Below are 25,661 nucleotides of genomic sequence, written 5' to 3' on the forward strand. Positions count from 1 at the left end.
AAATAAATAAAAAAATTAAAAAAAAAAAAAAGAATCACTGTGAAATTGGGGTTCTCTCACATTTTTTGGTACAGAAAGCCTATAGTTTACTATTCTACAAGTTAGTTGAATTTTTTATAAATGAAAAGTAGAAATTATATTAAAGGTAATGATGGTACAGCTTCTAAAAGCTGACCTATGAGCACTCTACCCACAGAACAATTTCAGGCCGATTCCAGTCAGAATCTGTAATCCCTCCCATCATTCAGCTTAACTTCTAAATTAGTCTACGTTTTCTACTGGCTTTAGAATCCCCTTTAGAGATCAATATCTGGGTATAATTGGGGTATAATATGTAACTTGTCATTAATTACTTTAAATTTATCAATACCGTAGGGATTATTGCATTCTTTGTTATGTAAATCATATCTAGTGTAGTTTTAGAATGAAGAAGTGGTTCACTTTCCCTAGGAAAAAAAGTGCTGTTTGCTTTTTTGGGGAAACATTTGTTAGCTCAACATGGCAAAAAGGAAAAAAAAAATCTATGACAATGTTTTCATTTTTATAGAGATATAATAACAATACAAGATTACAGAAATAGGAAAATTAAAAAAAAAAATCAAGCCTAATCCTACCAACAACTGTGTTTTGTGTATTCCATTCCAGGCTTTGGTCTTTGCTTCAGTATTTCTTGCAGTGCACCCGAGCATTCTATTTAATCTAACCAAATTCTTCTTAAATGCAAATACACTTTAAGCTTTAGATTAAGAGAAAAAAATTCCAGCTAACGTTTTTATGACAGGCTAGTTTAAGAACTGTTCTGAGAAGTACAAACACATAGATATGTATGAGAGGTATATACATTTTTGTGCATATTACAGTATTTTTTACTAACGAGCCAAGCAAAAGGCACTCAAAAGGTCAGGAGACTCAGATCAATTCAATTCATCAAACATATTTGTATTGATAGCACTGTGCTAATACAAAGAGAATTTGATTAAAATAAAAGGAAGCTAGTTCTTCTTTGAAGCAAAGATGTATAGCCAATGTGGGCAATACATTTAGGAAAAGCTTGTGATTATGCCTCTAAACAGCAAAAGCTATCATGATTATGATTACTTAAGCTATAAAGGTCTGCTTGACAAATAATTCAGGTTACCGGTCTTTTATCTGTTCTTAGAAATTTAGTAGCTTCTGTATTTGCAGTGCTTATTAAACCTATAATGCTTAACTTAAATGCACAAATCACCTTAAAATATAATACTCTTATCAGGTAAATACTCATCCATATTATAAGCAAATAAGGGAGGGGGGATGATAATAATAAGTAGACAAGTGATATACGTTTGGCTTTATTTCCAGTTTTTTTGTTTGTTTGTTTGTTTTTTCCTCTTGCTTGGCTGTTGGTGAAATGCTCTTTGACAGGTAAAATTTGCATAACTTGAAAGTAATAACTGATGGCTGAGGATCTTCAGAATAACTTTGTACATGGTACTGGGCATACTAAATAATTGTCATATATTCAGTGGATTTTCCAAATGATACTCATAAGTTTTATTAAAATATAAAATGCAAATAATTTCTGAAAAAATCTAGTGCCAATGCTTAATCCAAAATATTTCTAACTCCTTCAACTAATCTTATTTTCTCAACAGTGTTGTAAATCTTGGCAGGACCTTAAACTTCTTTGTCAAGGTCTTCATAATTCTTAGTATTCATACTATAAATACTTGAATTTCTAAAGGGATAAATGAATATCAATAAAAAAGAACAAATTGTACTTAAGAAAGAGCAAACTTTTCTCTTTTTATTAAGATTTATTTATTTGAAAGAGAGAGGGTGCAGCAGGGGGAAGAGGCAGAGGGAGAGGAAGAGAATCTCAAGCAGACCATGCCCACCCCTTCAAACCCAGTGTGGAGTTTGATCTCACAACCCTGAGATCATGACCTGCGTGGAAATCAAGCATTAAACGCTCAAGCAACTGAGCCACTCAGGTGCCCCTAAACCTATCTTTAAGAAAAAGACAAAGGACCTATGCTTGTGGGTCTAGTGTTACTAGGTTAAAAATCAAAGCTTTAGGGATCCCTGGTTGGCGCAGCGGTTTAGCGCCTGCCTTTGGCCCAGGGCGCGATCCTGAAGACCCGGGATCAAATCCCACATTGGGCTCCCGGGGCATGGAGCCTGCTTCTCCCTCTGCCTATGTCTCTGCCTCTCTCTCTCTCTGTGTGTGACTATCATAAATAAATAAAAATTAAAAAAAAAATCAAAGCTTTATTAGTTACTAGATTTTTTAATTTAGCCATTTCACTTAATTTCTCCAAACACAAGTTTTCCTATCTGTAAAATGGAAATTATGATGACTTTTTGAGATTCAGATGAGATAATGGGTAAAAATCCTTGCTACAGCGTCTAAAATTCCATGGAATGTAAACACAATGATGTGACGCTATTACAGCTGTTGGAAAGCTGTGTCCTTAGGTTGATCTTCATGACTTTCTTTCCAGGTGAAGCATACATGCGATTAAGCAAACTCCCTGAAGCAGAGCATTGGTATATGGAATCCCTGAGATCCAAGACTGACCACATCCCCGCTCATCTTACATATGGGAAACTGCTAGCTCTAACAGTGAGTAACTACCTTCCTCCCTCACCCTTTCGAAGCTGGTTTTCTCCATGCAGACTGAGATGGATAGAAGGTTAAGGTACTGGTTCTCAGCCAGTTAACTCAGACTATTAGGAGATAATGATGGTAGTAACACTGTTAGAACTCCCTATAGAACATGTGGAAAAGTGTATTTCTTTGGGGCTTGCCATAGATAAACTGTGGTATGTCATGACCCATGGTGTAATTTAATGGAAAGATGGAAATGGTGAATCCCAAATATGGATTACATAATGAATTTGTTATAATAACAATATTTGTATAAAGATTAGGTTCTACAAACCACCATTAACCCCAAATCGGCTACAGTGTAGAGCAAAGTCTGATTCTTTCCTAATAGCCAGCATCAGGTGAGGCTTTGCATGTGTGTTAACTAGTGTCACCTGGAATTCCTCCTAATTGGAGATTATTCCTTAAGGGAAGTGGAGCCATCATTTGGCCACCCACTAGGTGACAAGCAGTCTCGGAGGCCGCATTCTCATGGAGGTGGTGTGTGTCTGAAGCGTAAGAAATTGCTGGCATCCTACCATTGTGACTTTGTGTGTTTTCAAATAATCTTTCTGTCTTATTTTGCACTCTAGGGGATTGTTGAAACTATATAAGTAAATTTTCTGAGTTTATTCAGCTGATAATAAGTAGTAGAACTAGCCTTCAAAGCTAATCTGAATTGTTATCTGTGCTGTTTTAGTTATATCACCTAATCTCACTTCAATATTAATTAAAATACATGACTCCCAGAAAAGCATAGAACAGATGGTCAGGAAAGTAACTCTGAAGTGAATTCATAGAAAAAGATCTTATAATTATGTAAAAGTAATAATACTTTATTTTCTACAGAAGATGGTAGACTAAACACCTAAAATTACAATGCATCCATTTGAAGGTACCACTAAAGTGCTATTTTTTTTAAAGATTTTATTTATTTATTTATTCATGAGAGAGACAGAGGGAGAGAGAGGCAGAGACACAGATATAGGTAGAGGGAGAAGCAGGCTCCATGCAGGGAGCCCAACGTGGGACTCGATCCTGGGACCCCAGGATCAGGCCCTGGGCTAAAGGTGTCACTAAGCACTGAGCCACTCGGGCTGCCCTAAAGTGCTATTAAATTATGTAGGCAGACTCATTCCCCAGAAAATAAACCACTAAAATATGTCTAGATATGCTTAATAAAATAGATATACTCTTGATGTGTAGCTGAGCTCGAAAGGAGTGAGACAATTTCCTAGGGGCTAGAAGTGAGGGGTAACTGAATGCCGGAACAGTAAACAGTTGGCTGATCTACAGCTGATTTTGGATAGTTTACTATCCCAAAAAAGTTTACTAGTTGTGGTCACCAGGGAGAATAGACTTTTGTTTGTATTCATTCTTGCTGGAATAAGAGAGAATCCCAATGGAAGGCCAGGGATTAGATACCTAAATAAAGGAGGAAAATTTATACCTTCAGTGAAAGAATAATCTAGAATAAGTTTGCCATACTGATTTAAGAAGGTCACATGAAGGTTTGCCTGCCCCGGCACGGGATATGAATGGAGAAGGAATGAGTCTGTACTACTGACCTCCCTATATCAGGCTTTGAATTTTGAATTTACTTGCATGATGATGAAATTCCCAGATGAAGAAATTAAATAAAAATTGGACCACTAAAAACTCTTGCTGAAGATGTCTTTCAAAGGCACACAGTTAAATCTGGAAGGAGCTGCTGAGTATGTTACAAACAGAATGGTGAACAAAGAAATGGTGATCATGTGGGTAAATAAGGAATGATAGTCATAAATATTATAATAAATATTTATAATATTGAATAAAATATTGAGAAGGGAATAGCCTCACCTGAACAATCAGAATGGTGGGGGAGATGAAATTTAGCTGATTTTTGGAAGTCAGAAAGTGGAAAGACTACCGATTTGTCAGACGGCGTCCACCATCTGAAGAGGCTTTGGAATGGATAACAATGAAAAGAAATCTTGCGTGCTCGAAACCCAGAGAGACTCAAGACTTGAAGACAGCTGGCATGGGAGAGAGTGAGTTAAGGAGCCTTTGTTAAATGGGCTAATCAGCTGTAAACCGTCTGGAACAGTTAGGTCTCTCCTCCCCTGTGCACGATGCCAGCAACCAGGCACTCCCCTCCAAGGGAAAAGAAGGCTTATAGTGGTGGAACAATTGAATAAGAGAGGTTCATGAGTGAGGAACAGCTTGCACAATCAAAGGTGAAATGGAGAGAAGACCGAAAAGGTTGATTCCATGTCTTCTAGTGGTGTACACAAGTTGTCAGTACCCTTCCACCCCAATGCAAGCAGAAAACCCAACAGCACAGAGTTTACACTCACCCAGCACCACCCACGTGCCCATGGGCACCCTACCTCCCAGGAAATTGTTGAATTCTTATCTAAAGAAACTGAATCACTGTAGGGAAAAGAAATCTGTATACCTACATGTGGAGGTCACCTATAAACAGCTAGCTCCCTAAACCGGATGCACAAAAGTGGATCTTTCCCATTGGAGAAGCACACCTATAGCTGAGGAACTCCATTCAGCTTTGATTAAGTAGCTTTTAATAACAGTGGGCAACTAAGGATCTTGGATCATGTTTAGAAAGCCACCACTGTAGAAGACTGGAACTGAAGCAAATTATTAGGAGAAGGAAACTAGAGGAAACCGAAGAATTTTTAAAATTTAATCCTTAGAGATGGTAGGGAAGCCTGAGTGGCTCAGTCAAGTTAAACATCTGCCTTTCACCCAGTCATGGGCACTGAGGGGGGGACTTGATGGGATGAACACTGGATGTTATGCTATATGTTGGCAAATTGAACTCCAATAAAAAAATTAAAAAAATAAAAAATAAAAAATAAACATCTGCCTTTGACTTGGTCATGAGCCCGAGGTCCTGGGATCGAGGCCCTGTGTTGGGCTCGTTGCTCAGCTTCTCTCTCTCCCCCACGCTTGTACTCTCTTGCCCGCTCTCCTCCTCAAATGAATAAAGCTTTAAAAAAAATAAACCCTTAAAGATGGTAACAGAGTATTTTGTAAAGCAGGATGCCATAAAAACATAATGAAAAAAAAAAAAAAAACAAGACAGCTTTTAGAAATTAAAAATATGATGGCAAACAATGTTCATTTAAAGGATATGAGAATAGGAACACCTAGCTGGCTCAGTCAGTAGAGCATGGGACTCCATCTCGGGATTGTGAGTTCAAGCCCCACATTGGATGTAGAGATTACTAAATAAATAAATAATAAATAAATAAAGGATAGGAGAATAAAGATGAGGAAATCTTTCCATATGCAAATGAAGATGAAGAAATAAAAAGATATGAAAGAAACTAATATGAAGGCCCAATAGGGAAAGAAGAGAGAAAGGGAAAGGAGAACATTACTCAGAATTGGAGGATATAAGTTGCTTTTTCTGCCATTTACAGGATCACTAGTTGAAAAAAAATTGTCTTACCTTATAAAAATCTTTTCCTATTCTAATAGGATGGTAATTCACACAGTTGCACTTAAGAACAGAATTCACATATACCTCTTGCCTCAACTACTGTCCTTGAGATGTTCTTACATCACTCAAATGGAAACATCTTTAGATTGATAAATGGCCACCTTCAAAAAAATCTATAAAAGTTTAAGATGCCTGATTTTTTTTTAAAAAGTCATTTAGAAAAAAAAAAAAAGTCATTTAGCATAGGAAAAAAGATGAAAGCTCAAATGTACTTAATTCTGGATATACCTAGACCATGACACTGCTTTGGATATAGAAACCATGTGTTCTTTTTTTCTTCTTCATTTCAAGCCTGAATATTTTAAGTTTCCTGTACCAAAAATATGATTTTACAGGCTGCTTTATTTTTTAGAAGGCATTTAAAAAAAAAAAACAAGACTTAGAAGTTTTAATTTACTGAAACATATGGAAGAGAAGGAAAGACTCGTGTATTACAATCCAAATTTTAATTCCCCCCCACCAACAAAATTTTTATAGTTTCCGACTAGCTGATTAGTTGAAATACAAGCCTTATTATGGAAGGGCTTCAACTCACAGTGCCAAAACCCCCACAACCATCTTTAGCAGTTTCTTTTTGAATTATAAGATTTGGCAAATTTCTTATCCCAGTGGATTGCCTTTTCTAATTTTGGGTTTGTTGACCTGGTAATATGTCATTGAGTTAACATGGAATTGGCAAGGTAGAAAATGCCACACATTTTGACTTCTGAATGCTTTAAACATATTATAAAACGGAATTGGCTATTAGTCTCAAGAGAAGAGGAATAGAAATGGGGTGTGGTGTTTTTCCTGTTTGGTCAAAACTGACCACAGGCAAAATATGTAAAAGTGACATGCAGTTAAATCAAATGTAGACTGTAATATAAGACTTTATATAAGAATTATATTTTTATAAGAGAAATTATAAAAAATGAATATTGGTGGTTTTATTACAGCTAGTATGGGGGTTTTTTGTACGAATTTTTCTTTAAGAATTTGTAGTATATATGATATTTAGAAAAGTTCAAATAGATTTTGAGTTTCCCAGAATGCTTTGACAAATTCCATAGATCAGTTCCTTTTTTATCCCCCTGAAAAATGTCCTTCATCTCTCTCTCCCTACTCAAATTTTATTACTTCTGTGAAATCTTGCCTGAGTCTTTCAATATTTTTCCTTCTCTGTACTTCCGTAGTACAGGTTTTGGTATCTTTATAATAGCCCTTCTTAGATTGAATGGCAGACATAAATTTCTATATTTTGACCGTAGACATGGAGGAGGAACCAACTTTTCACTTACCTTTTTTTATCACTTCAGTATGTGGCATTCCACTATCTTGGTAACTATCCCTGTACCCAACTGGTGCATTGCATTTTTTAAGTTAGTTATTTAAGGGCTGGGAACATGACTTTTTAACATTTTTGTTTCCCTGCTCGGATCCTTGTTTCCCCATTAATCCCTTCTTTTAGTTAGCATGTATATTGAAATTTACTACTCCATGCTAGGCATCACTCTACTCCCAAGGATATGGACAGAATAAGTGAACAAGAATAACATGATTAAACAGTGGACACAGTGTAATCTTCCAAGACCCTGGAAGGAGATGTAGCACAGGAAGGGTATATATCTCTTGAATGCCTGTGATTGATGTGTTATTTTGTGATGCTTTACACTGAGTTTTATGTTCTTTTATAAGTGAGGAAACTCAGCTTCAGATTTAAGCAGTATCTCCAAGAATAACTTAGCTAATAAATAGTAGAGATGGATACAATGTCAGGGTTTTCTGAATTGAGCATCATTAATTTTTACTTTATTCTAAATAATTTTAAAGTGGAGTTTTATTTATTTTTTTATTTTTTAAAGATTGTATTTATTAGCACAAGAAGGGGGAGGTTCAGAGGGAGAAGCAGACTCCCCACTGAGCAGGGAGCCTGATGTTGGGCTTATTTTTAAACATCACCTCTAAATACTAGTTTGGTTTGAGTGGTTAAACACATTTTTATTATTAGACATCATAGGTCATGAACTTAAGACTTCTGTTTTCGGCTGTTGGCACTTTTAGGTCCTACATTGTAAGAAGAATACAAATTTTCCAGGATACCCTAGGGAATAGCTCTGCCTTAGGGTCACTGGTACCCTCCATGTTTATAGTTCGGCCCCGGTGACATCTCTTTAAAAATATATGGAACTTTCATACCAATGCCACGTCCAATTAAAATACTAAACACGAGCTCTCTTTAAAATTGTGATTTATTCCCTGCTTGAACTTTGTTACCCAGGGCTAATGCCATGAATTTAAAATTGGGCATGCATTAAGAGAGAAAGGAGGGGATAACATTTCCATTCTTTTGGTATTTCAGATGATTTTATAGTTGTTTCTAGGGCTGTGTGTTCTATATCTGTGTACACATCCTTACTTTAATTTTTCTTGGTCTTCCTCTCTTTTCGTCCTGTTCAATTTATTTAAGCCAAATATTTTGCGGTTTTTGTGAGCCAGTAAAATTAATATTGACTTAAATTGTAGTAAAAGCTCCTTGGCTGTTAGCTTATTTTCCAAGTTTGGGTTAGTAAGAGAGAAGGAAGGATATGGGAGACTCTGACAGTAATTCTTGATACAGAAAACCTTTATTTTGGCTACTGCATGGAAGCACAGAGCCAGATTTCTGTGTCTAGCCAAAGTTAATTGGGCTACATAAAACTCCAGTTGTGAAAGTACTTGAGGTTCCATGATAATGTTCCGTTCCCCAGGCCACGATGGTGTCGAGGTAGTCTATCTGGAAGCACGGTGCTGTGTGTTTCCTCGGGTCTTTTGTAATAATTATTTCTGTTTAGATCGAAGATTATTTTTCCATTTGGCCCTCTTTAAAGCCAAGTTCTTCTCATTTTGTATGTTGACTAGCACTTGGGTTGCATGCAATCACTGCACAACCGTGTTTAGATTGGAGGGAGATGGGGACAGGATTTCCCTGTGGCTCTGACTGAACGATCATTAGGATATGTTCAATTCAAGTTGCAAAATTTATTCTATGAGAAGAGAAGACATAAAAACATCACACGTATCATGCTGCTAAAATATTGAATGAAATGTAGAAGAAAGTTTAATGCAGTATTCAGCTAAGTATTTTATATGCAGTTGCCTCATTTAAACATAATTTAGTATTCTGGAGATAATATAGTTAGCATTACAGTATCTTTACTCCAAAGCATAATGAATCTTGTAGTTAGTTAGTTTGTGTTAGAAACCACTCACTCACTCCAAGATATGCATTTTGTTATTTAGAATCAATCATGTAATTACTTATTGCCACTAAGTGACACAGGAATCCAGATATCTCAAAATATTCCAGACTTTTTTTCTGTTGTTGTTGTTGTTGTTGTTTTGGTATGTCAGTAGAAGTCATTGTTAGAGATATTTTCTTTTGCCAGAGTCTCAGGAATCATAAAAATTAAAATGATCAAGTCCTCAGGCATTAAAGGTCACATGAAATAATTCTAGCTGCTTTATAACTCTATATTGCTGCTATGTTTGAAAAAAAAAAAGTGAGCTTTTTATTTAAGTGTAAATAAGATTCTATTGCTTTTAAACCAATTTACATTGCATTGTTATTTTGTTGATTTGGTTTCTGTGTTTGGTCTATAGTTACCATCTAATGCAATTTAAATAGCCCAGCAGGCTCAGACCTCCTAATCCCCCAGTACTCTGGCATCCCACGTTACTGGAGCAATGGAGATGAAGAAGTGATATTTCCCTTAAATATACCTTGGTTTCCTTGCAGGAGTCTTTAAAAAAAAAAAAAAAAAAAAAAAACCGGCCTGTATAAAAACTTGCATTTTACACACATTTTCTGAGCCTGACCTTTGTAGTAAGCAATGGGAATCCAAAGACCAGCAGGGCATTCCCTTTACCTCAAGAAGGCCTCAGTGTATTCTGTTTAGGAGAGATTCATAACAGGGCCATCCCTAGCTACTGGAGCTGCGGGCCACCATGCTTAGAACCTTCGTCATGGCTTTTGTTTCAGAAGGGACAGTTATGTAGGTACCTTACTCTTACTTCCTTACTCTTTTTTGTTGTAGTCATGGGATTCTCTACCACTTGGTAGTCATTTTTCTTTCACTTACAGTTCTTTAATTTCTTAAATAAGCCCCAGTGATGTATTATTGTACTATTAGACTTCGTGACTTCTTAGCTTGTTATTGCTTGACTCTGCTGTCATGTAATAGAGCATGAAAACATTTTAATGTGAGCTAAACACCTTATATTTTGTGTTATATTTTCCTCACTTGATGGTTTTTTTTTTTCCTAATAGAAAATGCGAGTAGCATTCCTGGTTACAACAACATCCTGCTCTAAGCTTATGTTTATCTTTAGGAAAGGTGGTACGTACAGCATACATTTTCAAAACCAAGTATTTTTTCTCCCAAGTAGTTAGATCAACACTTTTGCAAAAAGGAATTGCTTTTTTCTCCCCCTGTGGCATCTGGAAATGAACATATATATTCTCTCTCTCAATCTCTCTCTCTCTCTCTCTCTCTCACACACACACACACACACACACACACACACACACATAAAGGAGGCCACATCTGTTCCAAGATGGGGAGTTTTTTCATTTTTGCAGTCTCATAAATAGGTTCAAACCAGCCCAGCCATGAATATGTTCACAAACCCATAAAGTTTTTGTGTTTCCCCTTCTATTTACCCACATTGCATTTGAGAGGTACTTCCTACAATTAGCTAATATTTGTTATCCTGCAATCAACTAGACCTCTTATATATGCTATGCAAATACGTCCTCATGCAGTGCCGCAATCTAGATACCTACTATATAGATAGATGAAGAAGCTGAGGTTCCCAGAGGTTCAATCCATCAGTGTCCAAAGCCTACTGGAGTATGCCACTCTTAGATTTTTCTGAAAGCTGTACTATTTAAATTGCTCTCCAGCCTTTTGTTTACTATGACAAAATATGCATAGACAGTACCTCATGTGCATAAATGTCTAACTTCCAAATGCACAAAAATTTATTTTTAAAACAAATCTCCATTCAGTTTTTAGATTTTCTCATAATGCAGTTCTGAAGTAAAAAGATAATCTCTGTGCATGTTGTTAAATTTAAAAAAAAAGGATTTTAATAGAGGTTATTGTAAAATGGATTCAGGTATCTATGTATGTAAAGTAACAAGGAAATAGTGAAGTTTAAATTTTTAACTTAAATATGGTATATGTGGTATATGGCACACTATGTATAGCATAGAGTTTTTCTCGTATTTTAGATTTTGAAGGAAGGACAGTGCGGATGCCTGGGTGTAGTAACTGCTGACCTTTACCTGGTGGAACATTGAGTTGGAGCCAGAACACCTGAGATTTACCTGCCTAATATTTATTTCTCCTCTTAGTGAAAGCATAATTCTTTTCAAAGGCTTACCATTGCAGGACGGTCATTTCTGTGGTATAATTGAGGCTCTTTGTCAAAAGTGACAAGATAAGGTCTATTCTTGGCTGTTCACTATAACTCATGTTCCCTGTAAGAATTCTGTAGGTGGAAGATGGCCGCATACAGGATTCCCCCATAGTTAAGACCCTTTGGTCAGTTTGGTATTAGCCATGTGGAATTGGGTTTAAGGTGAGCACAGACCATGTATTATATGTGTTATGATGTCGTATAATGAAGAAATAGGTAGCGGAGTTGTTAGCTGTAGTAGTCAATCTGGGAAATTTTCATCCCTGAGAAATAGCACCTGAAGATATCATGTAGTATATAGTATTTTTTTCTTATTTCTTGAGATGGAACAGTAATCGTTAGAAGAACAATTTCTGTCTGCTGGAATCAGAAATTTACTCACCTTAGGCAGAAAATATATTTTTAAGATACCTTTGCATATCTCACAGAGATTGCCTCAGCAGAGGTATAGGATTTAGCTGAAATCGGTTATTTTGGTTCAAGATAGTTTCCTGAGGATGTCTATTTTCCATTTTTTTCCACCTGGGGTGCACATTCTTCATAACTGGCAATTATCTTCTGCACTCCATTTTCACTTATGTGGAAGAGGGGTCTTGCATCCTGTCCCCAGCCCCACTCCGATAGTATTGGAATATTCTATATATTGCTCAATATACACATACACACACATACTGAATTTGGTAACTTTGCTGACTATAAATATGAACAAGTTGATCCAGTAAATAATGTTACATGGTGGGGATGGATCTTACTTTTATAATAAAAAGATTTCAAATACAGTGAAATTTAGGGTGCCAAAATTTTGCCACTGCCATTATTATTTTGATAGTTTCTATTAACTCATTATGCCCAAAATGTATTCCATTGACATTAGTATGTCTAAGTGTTACTTAAAAAAAATTTTTTTAGTCAAATTAGCATGGGAAAAGCTGCATACTGTATTTCCTTCTTAATATGTTAATAATATTCATAGTGTCTATTAAAGGCTCTGAAAGTCTTTTTGTATTTAAAGCCCTATTTAGTATTTGTCATGGATCCCTTTTTTTTAATATGAATCTCTTATCATCCAGAGAAAAGAATGTTCTGGCAAATGAACTCTGAGGAAATGTGTAATATACCGATCTGAGAGGGGGAGGGACAGAGAAAGTGCAGAAATTCTTGAAATACATATACGTAAGTGAAAAAGACACTGAGCTTTACCTGGTAGACCAATGAGTTGGAGCCAGAACACCTGAGACATTGCTAACCTAGTAATTTCTCTCTTAAGTAGTCATTCAGCTTTAAGTTTCACCAAGAACTTAGTGAAAGCGAATGCAGTTCGTTGCTTTCCTCTATAATGGGTGGTAGACAGTTTGTAGGAAAGTTCCAGAAATCAGGACAGAGATGCCACGGAGGTCAACATTTTGGAAGAAGACGTTTATTCACCTTGGGGGTAGGACTACTCTAAAAATGGCTATTTGTCTAAATTAGTTCAAAAGCAGATGACTTGAAGGACAGTCGATGTTATAATGTGGATGTGTTTGGAATCTCCAAAATACAGGTAGAGAAGAATAACTTTGTTTTTAGGGTCACTAAATTTGAGCTGTAATTTTGAAAGAAAAATTCACTTTATTAATTTGCAACTAGATATAAATTATCCTTTGTTTTTTATTTCTCAAATAGAAATCGCATTTGATCAGTGCATTATTTAAGATCCTTTCCTGACATACCTGTACTAAATGCTTTTTCTTATATCCTATGAAGAGTAATACAGCAGAAGAAGTAGTTTTGATTTTGATTGAGTTTTTCCTTTTGCCTGGAATATCCTCATCCTTCCCTTTAGCAGTTTGACCGTAGTGGGTATTTAAAAAGATTTTTGTCTTATGAATTTGCTATTGTCACCAACTATTTCAAGTATACAGGAAAGCAGAATGTTGTAACAAATACCCTTGGATTTGTACCCTTTTCAAGTCAAATAAGCCAAAGGATTAAATTTTGTGGCATTTACATTAGATTTTTAAGAGACTAATTTTTTAAATAAATATTTTTAGAACAAGTTTTAGATTATGGAATTATTGTGAAGTTAGTACAGAGTTCCTGTATGCCCTTGAACCAATTTTCTCTATTAACATCATGTACTAGCATGGTACATTTATCATGAACCAATATTCATATATTATTATTAAATAAAGTTTACATTTTATTCAGGTATCTTCACTTTTTTCCCTGCTGCAGTCCTTTCGTTGTTCTAAGAACTTACATTTTATTTAGTCGTTTTGCCTCCTCAGCTCTACCTGGCTATGGCATTTCTCAGGCTTTGCTTCTTTTTGAGGAGTACTGGTCATAAATTTTGTAGAGAAACCTGGCTTCCACCATCCACTGTACATTTTCTTATTTGTTCATATTCTACTATTCATGTGTAGTTTTAGAATTGTTCCACTCTACTGCCAGGGGAAAAAGCTTTGTCATCCAGAGGACAATTCTTTTTTTAAAAGATTATTTATTTATTATTCATGAGAGACACAGAGAGGCAGAGACACAGGCAGAGGGAGAAGCAGGCTCCATGCAGGGAGCCCAATGCAGGACTTGATCCCAGGACCCCAGGATTATGGCCTGAGCCCAAAGGCAGGTGCTCAAGCACTAAGCCACCCAGGTGCCCCTAGAGGACTGTTCTTATGTGTAATTTCTTTTGCCTTCATTTTTATACACTTCACTCATTTACGGACAACATAGATTAGTACCTTGGTCCCTCACCCCATTCAGTGAGCTTGTTTCATGTGTTTGTCATATATTATGATTCTTTTGTCACATTCTGTATTTCATCCTGGTATCCCCTGACTTTCTAATTAGGCTCTTCTTTATAATAATTTTCCTTTTTCTGAGGTCTCTTTGTCTGAAAGTAATATTCCAACTTTATTTGACTAGTGTTAGCATGATTTATCTTCATTATCCCTTTGCTTTATTTCTTAGTCTTTATATTTAAACTGGATTTTTTGGTGAACATATAGTTGATCTCTATTATTATTATTAACTCTGCCAGTCTCTGTCTTTTAATTGATATATAGAGAGAGACCATTCACATTTGTAGTGATTATCGATATATTTGAATTAATGTTATCCCTGTTTGTAACAATTTTTAAATTTATTGTCAGAGGCTGCTTTTTCTTCCTTCTCTACTTTTCTTTCCACCTTGCCTTTTTGTGTGTATGTGGTCAAAAAAAATACATATATATATATATACACACACATATATATAAAAAACATAAAATTACCATCATAACCATTTCTAAGCACATAGTACAGTATTGCTAACCATATGCACATTCAGGTCTCTAAAAATTTTCTGTCTTACCCAAGTGAAGTTCTGACTAATTGAATAATAGCTCCCCTCTTCCCTGCAGCTTCTGGCAACCATGATTCTACCTTCTGTTTCTTAGAGTTTGACTACTTGAGATATCTCATACAGGGAGAATCATGCAACATTTCCCTTTCGTGACTAGATTATTTCACTTAGCATAATTGTCCCCAAAGTTCATCCATTTTATAGAATATAACAGGATTTCCTTCTTTTTTTAAGGCTGGATACTATTTCATTGTGTAGATATGCCACATATCATATATGGTATTCCTTTACCTGTTCATCTGTCGGTAGTCACTTAGGCTGCTTCCACCTCTTGGCTATTGTGAGTAATGCTACAGTGAACATGAGTGTGTTGCACATAGCACTTCAAGATCCTATTTTCAGCTTTGGGGGGTTATATACCCAGAAGAGAGGTTGCTGGATCATGTGGTAATTCTATTTCTCATTTTTTGAGGAATCACTATACATGTTTTCCATAGCCCCTGTACCATTTTACATTCCCAACAGTGTACAAGGCTTCCAGTTTCTCCACATCCTCATTAACACTGGTTATTTTCTGGGTTTATGTGTGTGGGAGGGTCTTTTGTTTTGTTTTGTTTGATAGTGGCCAACTTAACGGGTGTGAAGTGACATCTTACTATGGTTATGATTGCATCTCTGTAATGATTAGTGATGCTGAGCTTCTTTTCATATGCTCGTTGGATATTTGTTCCTTGGAGCAATGTCTGTTCATTTGTAATCAGATTATTTGCTTTTAGTTGGTGATGTTGAAGACTTGTAGGAGTTATTTATATATTCTTGATATTTTTTTAAAAGATTTTATTTATTTATTCATGAGAGACACAGAGACAGAGAGAGAGGGCAGAAACACGGGCAGAGGGAGAAGCAGGCTCCATGCAGGGAGCCTGACGTGGGACTCCATCCCAGGTCTCCATGAGCCACCCAGGCTGCCCAGTATATATTCTTGATATTATCTCATCAGATATATGGTTTGCAGATATTTTCTCCTATTTCATAGGATGCCTTTTCATCTTGTTAATTTTTTTCTTTTGCTACACAGAACTATTTTAAGTTTGATGTCCCATTTATCTGTTTTTACTTTTGTTGCCGATTCTTTTGGTGTCATATCCAATAAATTATTGCCAAACCCACTGTCATAAAGCTTTTCTCTTATGCTTTATTCTAGAAAGTTTATGCTTTCAGGTTGTATCTTTAGGTTTTTAACTGATTTTGAGTTAATTTTTGTATATTGTGTAAGGTAAGGATCCATCTTCTTTGTTTCGCACATGGATATCCATTTTCCCCAGCACCATTTGTTGAAGAGAGTATCCTATCTTAAATTGCATGGCCATGGCCATATAGACAAGGGTTTATTTCTGGGCTTCTATTTTTGTTCCACTGGCTAAAGGTCTGTCTTTATGCTTCTGCCACACTGTTTTTATTATTATAGCTTTGTAATATTTTAAAATCAAGAAGTCTGAGACCTCTAATTTGTTTTTCTTTCTTAAGATTGTTTTGGGTACCTGGAGTTCTTTGAGATTCCATGTAAATTTTAGGAAGGTTTTTTTTTTTTTTTTTTCCCCCTGCAAAATAGGCCATTTGGGTTTTGATCAGGATTGCATTGAATCTGTAGATTGTGTTCGGTAGTATGGACATTTTAACAATATTAACAAAAATAAGTCTTCTAAGCCATGGACACAGAATAGTTTTCGTTTATTTTTATTTCTGTCTTCTTTACTTCAGCAGTATTTTGTAGTTTTTATTGTTATTTATTTATTTTTAAAGATTTTATTTATTTATTCATGAGAGAGAGAGAGAGAGAGAGAGAGAGAGAGAGAGAGAGAGAGGCAGAGACACAGGCAGAGGGAGGAGCAGACTCCATGCAAGGAGCCTGATGTGGGACTCAATCCTAGGTCTCCAGGATCACACCCTGGGCTGCAGGCGGTGCTAAACTGCTGCGCCACCGGGGCTGCCCTATTTTATAATTTTTAGTGTCCAAGTCTTTTGCCTCCTAGGTGAAATTTATTCCTAAGTATTCTTTTTGATGCTATTGTGAATGGTATTGTTTTCATAATTTTATTTTCGGGTTACTTGTAATTAGCATATAAAGAGACACTTGGTTTCTGCATGCTAATTTTGTATCCTACAACTTACCTGAATTTATTAGTTCTCACAGTTTTTTGTTGGCTTCTTTAGCATTTTCTGCATAAAAGATCATGTAATCTACTAACAGATATTTTACTTTTTTCTTTCCCTTTTGGATTCCTTTTATCTATTTATCTTGCCTAATTGTTCTGGCAAGGGCTTCCAGTACTATGTTGAATAAAAATGGTGAGAGTGGGCATCCTTGTCTTGTTCCTCATCTTAGAGGAAAAGCTTTCAATTTTTTACTGTTGAGGATGATGTTAGCTGTAAGTTTTTCCATATACAACCTTTATTATGTTGATGTAATTTTTTTCTTTTACCAGTTTTTTGAGTGTTTTTATCATGAAAGGGTATTGAATTTTGTAAAATACTTTTCCTGTATCAGTTTAGATAAGCATGTGAATTCCCTCCGTTTTTATTTGTTTAGAAAGTCTTTATTTTTATTTCACTTTCTAAGGATAGTTTTGTGGGATATTAGATTTGTGTTGTGATTTTTTTTTTTTTGGCAATATTTTGAATGTTTCACTTTTCTCTCATCTTACTTGATGGTTTCTGATGAGAAGGCCAATGTAATTCCGAACTTTGTTCCTCCATATATAAGGTGTTTGTGTGCATGTGTGTGTGTTTTTCACTGACTTCCTTCAAGGTGTTCTCTTTGTCTTTGGTTTTCTATGGTTTAGATGTAATAGACCTAGGCTTATTATTTTGGGGATTTATCTTGCTTGGTGTTCTGTGAGTTTTGAATCTGTAGTTTTGTGTCTGTTATTAATTTTGGAAAGTTCTCCATCATTATTACTTTAAGTATCTCCCAAGTACTGTTCTCTTCTTTCCTCCCCTTCTGATATTCCAGTTACTCATGTGTTACATATTTTAAAATTTTCCCACAGTTCTTGTATGTTTTGTACTTCCCAATCATTTTTGTGTAATGATGCAGTTCACTTTGGGAGGTCTCTATTGAGTGAGCTATCTTCAAGCTCACTGATTCTTTCCTTGGCCATTGTGAGTCTTCTGATGATCGCATCAAATGCATTCTTCATTTCATTTATGATTTCTAGCATCTCCTTTTAATTCTTTCTTAGAATTCCTTTCTCTCTGTTTACATTATGCATCTGTTCTCGCATGTTGTCTACTTTTTCCATTAGAGTTGTTAACATATTAATCATAGTTATTTTAAGTTCCCTTTCTGACAATTCCATCTGTTTCATATTCTAACATCTGAGTCTGGTTCTGACACTAGCTTTGTCTTTTTGGACTATGTTTTTCTTTCTTTTTGGCATGCCTTGTCACTTTTTTTATTGAATGCCAGATATGTTGAATTTGTAATAGGAATTCAAATTAATAGGCCTCTAATGTGGGGACTTATATTAATCTGACTGGTAGTTCAGCATAGGTCAGTGTTTGTTTTAGCTATTAGAGCTGGAGGCTTTAAATTTTTCTAGTGTCCTTGCTTTTATCTTCTCTCTTAGTGCTAGGCTATCTTTAGTACTGTTTCTCAGAGAGGCTCTGGGCCTTGCAGCTTTTGAGCATACTCTAGTCTTATTGTACTAGAGCCCTATTGTGATGGTGGTAAGCTGTCATGGAGGGGGAAATGTTCTGTAATCACTCAATTAATTCTCAGTCTTTCATTTAGCCTATGTCTCTATCCCATGACCTTCACAAATTTTTCTGCTTATATGGCTACTCATCTCTCACCACCTGCCATGAAACAAAAAGGGAAGAGGAAGGTGAAGAAAGAAGAATGTCCTTCCTCCACAGCTCTGTGAAAAAGGCTCTGGTGAAGTCTCTCACTCCGGAGAGGAAAGCTTTTGTTATTCTGGTTACATTTTACAAATGTAAAGGCTCTGGTTACATTTTACAAAAATTATTCTCCTTCACCCTGACCTCGAAGGAGAGGATCTGTTTTGATTCTTCACTGTGAGAACCTCATCAGGTTCCTGGAAGTAAAGACCATGAAAGATTGGGCTCATCAAGGACTGTGGCCTTTGGGACTTTTCTTACTCATGAGCTAGTTCACACCCAGCCTCTGGCAAGTCGTCAAAATTATTAAAATTACACTTTGCCTACCAGTTTATGGCTCCAGGGGTTTTTGTGTCTGATAAGCACATCTCAGCTATGATTCTATTTCTGTTTCTGTTTCTTTATCTCAGTCTGTGTCTGGATCTTTATCTATGTGTGAATATATTGGGAAACACACAGGTATTTATGGGTTGTGGTATATATTTTTTGTTTTCCGGTAGTATATTATATAATAGCAAAAGCTCGGCAGATATGTTCTTAATAGTTTAAAATTATAGGAACAGATATTTAGAATATATCTGAAGATGTAGCTTGTTTCCCTTCTCCATTAGTACCCCATCATATTAGAGGGAATGCAATTATATGAACACTGGCTCTAGATTGTTTAGATCACTCTACCACTTATCTTGGTCAAGTTATTTAATGTCTCATTATGTCATTCAACCTGTATGTATAACAAAAGCAAGAAGATTCCTTGCTGAGACTTCAGAAGTTAAATGAGCCTATACGTGTACATAAAAGCATTTAGAACACTGCCTGTACCCATATTATAAGGACTCATTACATGTTAGCCATTAGCAGAAAGAACAATAGTGTGACTCTTATTCAGTAAAATCTTTGTCTTTGTGTGACATAGAACTTTTTTATCATTTGGCTGCAGTCTTTTTGCTCAGCCTCATCAGCAATTATAATATGAAACTTCTGATAACTCCCCTAAGTGTTACCTCTGTTCATTTTTTGCCTTTTCCAAATACACTGCTGCCATGGCCTGGAATATCTTTTTCCTGTCTCCAGTTGGCAAAATCCCACCAACCCATCCAGTCTTGTCTTTAACACTACCTTTTGTAAAGTAGTTAACTGATCGATTCTTCCAGATGATCTCAGTGTTTCTCTTCTGGAATTCTTACTACATGAATACATGAGCATCCACTGAATATTGGTTCTTTTAAGCAGCGAGAGTGGGGACCCTGTCTCTTTATTACTGTTACTGACTTGATGCTTAGCACATAGTTCTTCAATAAATATTTACTGAATGAATGTAAGTGAAATGACTCCAAAACAGATATTAGCCCTTTATATAAAAGTCTTCTTTAGGGCATAGCACTGACACATCACTATACTTCCCTGTGGACTCAATTCTTCCATTATTTGTGCTCCCATGGAAGCAGGTCCATCACCTTCTAATACTGTCAACTGTTTTCTGGTCCGTCTTCCCCACTAGAATGAAAGCTAGTTTAGGATATCAACTCAGCCATTCTCATTTCTTAAGAAGCCAAGGGAAGATTCTGTATAGCCATAATTACTTGTTGAACAAATAAGTTATTCCAGTGCTGCATGGTGGAAGAAAAGGGTGAAAGAAAGAGGAATAAAATTTTAAAAGGATAAATGGAAACAGTGTGATTTATACAAGTAATTAGACAAAAGTAAAAAAAAAAATGTTTGAATAATGAAAACACAAAAATATGGTAAGTAAATAAGTAAAAAATATGAGAATTTATATTTTTATTTCATTCCATGGTTAAAATGTCAAAGAATGTTGATGAGGATGTGGGGAAAAGGGAACCCTCTTACGCTGTTGGTGGGAATACAAACTGGTGCAGCCACTCTGGAAGGCAATATAAAGTTTTCGCAAAAAGTTACAAATAGAACTGCCCCATGATCCAGCGATTGCACTACTGGATATTTAGCCAAAGGATACAAAAATACTGATTCAAAAGTACACATTCACCCTTATGTTTATGCAGCATTATCAATATAGCCAGATTATGGATAGAGCCCAAATGTCCATTGACTGATGAATGGATAAAGACGAGGTGGTATATGAGTGTATATATATACATATATACATATATACATATATACGATGGAATATTATTCAGCCATCAACAAGAATGAAATCTTTCCACTTACAAAGATATGGATGGAGATAGTATTATGCTAAGTAAGTCAGAGAAAGACAAATACCAAATGTTTTCACTCATATGTAGAATTTAAGAGACAAAAGATGAACATGGGGTAAAAAAGGAGAGGCAAACCATAAATTAGACTTAACTATAGAGAACAAACAGAGTTGCTGGAGGGGGAGGAGGGCAGGGGGTTGGGGTAAACGGGTGATGAGCATTAAGGAGAGCACTGTCATGAGCACTGGGTGTTGTATGTAGGTGATGGATCACTAAATTCTGCTCCTGAAACTAATATTACACAGTATGTTAACTAACTGAAATTTAAACAAAAACTTGAAACTGAAAAAAAAAAAAAAAATCAGAGATCCTTTGTGTAAAACAGGACTGAAGAGTGAGTTAAAAAGGGGTCAAATAGTTGGGTAACATTTTGGAGTGTAAAATAATTTTTCTTCTCTTAGTCTCAGTAAAAATGATATGGTATTCCTATGAATATAGAAATCCTGATAATTATTAAAAGATAGGAATTAGAAAATGTAAAATTGGCTATATTCCTTTTTTTCCCCCCATTATAATAACATAGTGGGATGTGATCTTCTGGCTATATATTTTGCTCCGATAGCCTTGGAATGTAATCTCAGAAGAGTGCATAATATAAATCACTCATTTCAGAGGGAATTTGTAGAATTTCATGAATAGTGGTAGTGATGATAATGAATATGTGTTCTTCTGACAGGTGTAATAGAATACAGATAATCCTCTGTTCTTTTTTCTAAGTATGATGTATGACAGCCAAGAATAATATTATCTTTTATAGAAATTATCATATTTGTATTTTTTTTGAAGAATTATCTTGACATGTAAGTTTGATAGGATGGCGAGCAGTATGACAAATTCCCTACTGGAAGTGATTAAATTGAATTTACACTGATGATGATTACAGAAGAAGCAAGCTTTTCTTTTTATGGTTTTGCTACAGTTTTGTTGAAGTTCGTTGATGATCTTTAGAAAGTATTAACTTTCAATTAACACAATGCCACTCAATTTGAAACAAGTATTAAAATGCCTACTGTAGTTAATGACACTTAAGAAATCTTTATTTTAAACTCTGAGGAATTTTTTTAAACGATATTGTAGCTCTCCTTATATCTGTCAAATGAATAGATGAGTAGTATTCTTGTAAGCCATCAACATCTAAAATAGTCTTTATCCCTGAAAAAAGATGCATCCTTTTGTATAAAATATTTCTTAAAGATAATATGATTTATTGTAAGTGAGCCTTGTGTAGGCACATAGTTAGACTCTCATGCTTCTCTAACTTCATTTGATCATTAGTCCAGCTCGTCTAGTGACATGCGGAACTACCTTTTCTAGTCTGTTCCTTGCTTATCCTTTAATACAAAAATTATCCGCTGAAAGTAATGTCTTCACTGGGTGTTTTCTGGACTTCCTTTTACTTACCTGTCCATTGCCTCTCCAGTACTTCTTTTATCATTGCTGTTTTTAAAAAACAAAGAAATATTAACATGGATATCTCTAGCCATTAAGTTTGAAAAAGAAGTGTGAGACATGACAGGTTAACTAAAATTCGGCTTCCATGAAATACCAGGCATCTGAATATTGAAATATTGAGAGTCAAATATAATTCTCCTACTTTCTTATTATTCTAAGATGGGTAGCAGCTTGAATTGCTGTATTAAAAGACACTTAGTACAGTAGTTAATTGCTAACTGCTGCAACCTGAACTTGCCAGATCATGCCAGGATTTCAAAGAGAAAAATGGACCTTTTGGAAAATATGTATTTCTGGATGAGGGGGAAACGTATTCTTATGGGTTTTATATGGGTCTCCCAGTTTTATCAAAAGTGGTCCTAAGTTATTTTTACTGTAACTTCATTTTTGAGCTTTGGTGTTCTCCCTATTTTGTCTTTTCTTCAAATTCTCTGAACACAGTGGCGGTTTTTGCCTACGACAATTCAGAACAAGACACAATTTGTCACAGAGTTCTTCGTGTGGGTGTGTTGCAAGAATGCTATGAAAAATAGTTGAAAAAGGATCATCTACATCCATGACTTACCTTTGAACAAATGGTTTTAGGAATAAAAGTTCTAGTTAAGAACAGAACTAAGTTTTTCTTTGAGTGATTACAATGTGTTCCTGTGCTGTGCTTTGTAAGAGATATTTTAGCTCACTTAATCCTTTTAAGAGTCGAAGGGTAGCTACTGCTGTTCCTGTTATACAAACATCATAATATCTAGCATGTGTTGATCATTTCCCCTATACTATGCCCTGTTGTAAGAGCTTTGCATGATCTGTCTCCGTTATAGACCCAATCAGGAGGTACCATTCTTACCCTTGCAAGGCACTAAATTTCAGGACACATTAAACAACTTGCTGAGGTAGCCCAGCTATTAGGGATTATTCTTGAGGTGATCACACTCAAATCTATATGATTTCCAAGCCTGTATCCTTCTTTCTATGCCAGTGCTTCGCTCTTTTTATTATTTTTTTATTTTTTAAGCATGGGGCTTGAACTCACAACTCACTATAACACATCTGTGCCTATTTTAAAATAAAAACAGCTTTCAAATATTTAGTAATTTAATGGCTTGTATCTTTCCCAAAGTCTTCAAAGTACCATGTTTGTGTTTTCATGGCATGACACCACATACCCCCAAAGTGCACATCCTTTCCATTTTGAGCATTTGAGTAGGTCAGTGTGTTTCTCCCAAAGCCTCCTCTGTATTTATAGCACTTGTACAAGGAATGGTATCAAGCTGGCTACACTGCCCTTCTATATACCTTTGCATCGCTTTGGTAGAAATGCTCTTATGATTGGGTGTGTCAAATCATTCCCTCTTGGATCTCACAGATAAACCTGCCAACTCAGATGTCAGACTTCAGAATGTGATGAAGACAGTTCAGGAGGTTGATGCTTAATGAGTTCTGTGCAGCCTTCATCACACATTTTTCCTACCAAAGTCAAGAGGGTCTGAGATGTTGACAGTGATAATTTAGCTGTGAGCTGAACTACTATTAAATTGTCTACCTAGAGGCAAAGACGTTCAGACGTTCTATTCTCCATCTCCATGTCACCTCTGCACTCAAATTTTCCTATTAGTGGCCCATATTTTCTTGTGATTTTACACATTGTTCTCTTACTATAAGAAAGAGAGAAAGAAAGAGAATTTTATTTTGCAATAATGCCAAAACCCATGTGTGTATGTGTCAACTAGTACTGCTAGGACTTGGGAATGAGCCAGTTCAGCGATATGCTTGTCATGCGCATTTATACATACAAACTCGTTCTGCTGGTAATGTGCCAGCCTCTGACCATTTGCTACGTGTGTGTGTGTGTGTGTGTGTACACATACACGTGCTGTTCCCTTTCTGCCTAGTTTAAAGACTCCTGTAATCTTGTAGGTACTACCTCTGGCTCCTTCCCACTCTAGACGTTAAAGTGAATCAGTGTTTGTTAAGCAATGCTTTTTGCATTCGATCTTTTTTTTGTTAAGTTACAGAAAATTACTATTCACAGAAGGTGGCTCAAGAATCACTAGCCTTACAGAAAGTGGATATTTGCTAAGTTTTGTTGTTAAGTAACCCAATTTTTTTAAAAAAATATTTTATTTATTTATTCATGAGAGACAGAGAGAAAGAGAGAGGCAGAGACACAGGCAGAGAGAGAGAGAAGCAGGCCCCATGCAGGGAACTTGATGTGGGACTCGATCTCAGGTCTCCAGGATCACGCCCTGGGCCAAAGGCAGGAGCTCAACCACTGAGCCACCCGGGCGTCCCAAGTAACCCAATTTTATCAAACAAATGTATTTTGAGTTGGTATCAAATTGACTTTTGCAAGCCCTGCAGGTCCTTTGAATTACGGCAAAGCAAGGAAAGAATTCTCCATGAGACTGACTTTCTAAATAATTTTCTTAATTTGAATTTCATAAGGAGAACTTTTAAGCCACCAGCACTTGGACTAAGCATATAGTCAGTTGTCTTGGTTTCTGGCCAAGTTTGCCTCCATCTGTGAGCCAGCTGAAGCCACCTCCTTTTTGAGACCTCCCCTGACTCATGCAGGCAGAGAGATGTCTTGATTTCTGTTTTCTCCTTATGTACTAAGCATATGTCTAACAAGAGCCCTTTTAAGTATTATCTTGCAATTGGCGGGGGGGTGATGGGGGGGGCACTTCCATAGTCACCACAATGTTACTCAGTTTCTAAGAGCAGGAGTGATTTTATTTTATCTCCACCTATCCCATGTCTAACAAGATGCTGGGCTTATGGTAGGTACCCTGGAAACGTGATGAGGAAGGGCTGGATGGGTGGGCCCCTGCTCTGTAGAACTTACCTTGAAGTAGCATCATGATTCTTGGTAGTAAACTTCCAGACCAAGATTATAATATAATGACACAGAATCTGCAGCCAGAATGTCTCCATTTGAACCCCAGCTCTGCAAGATGTACCTGCCTTTTGTGTCCCTGGGGGCGAGGTACTTAACCTCTCTGTGCCTCAGTTTCTTGTTTTACAAAACAGATAACGATACTGTCTCAGACGTAGTATGACAACACACATGAAGTGCTTGGCCTGGTGCCTGGCACAGAGTGAGCTGCTCTCTCATGTTTCTGTTCTTATTATGTAACTTATAAAAGTAGAATTGTAATGTGCTGAGACAACAGACTA

General features: G+C 36.1%; 1 protein-coding gene across 3 annotated transcripts in view; it reads left to right on the forward strand.

Annotated features, from left to right (window-relative positions):
* Positions 1-25,661, forward strand: part of LOC119877031 (protein O-mannosyl-transferase TMTC2) — a 387,501-nt gene that overhangs the window by 260,767 nt on the left and 101,073 nt on the right. For all 3 annotated transcript variants that reach the window (XM_038558567.1, XM_038558566.1, XM_038558568.1), the window contains one exon: positions 2,484-2,605. In XM_038558567.1, the coding sequence (XP_038414495.1) occupies positions 2,484-2,605 (122 nt within the window). The remainder of the gene's footprint in view (positions 1-2,483; positions 2,606-25,661) is intronic.

The sequence above is a fragment of the Canis lupus genome, chromosome 15 (assembly GCF_011100685.1).
Source record: "Canis lupus familiaris isolate Mischka breed German Shepherd chromosome 15, alternate assembly UU_Cfam_GSD_1.0, whole genome shotgun sequence".
In the NCBI taxonomy this organism is placed as follows: domain Eukaryota; kingdom Metazoa; phylum Chordata; class Mammalia; order Carnivora; family Canidae; genus Canis; species Canis lupus.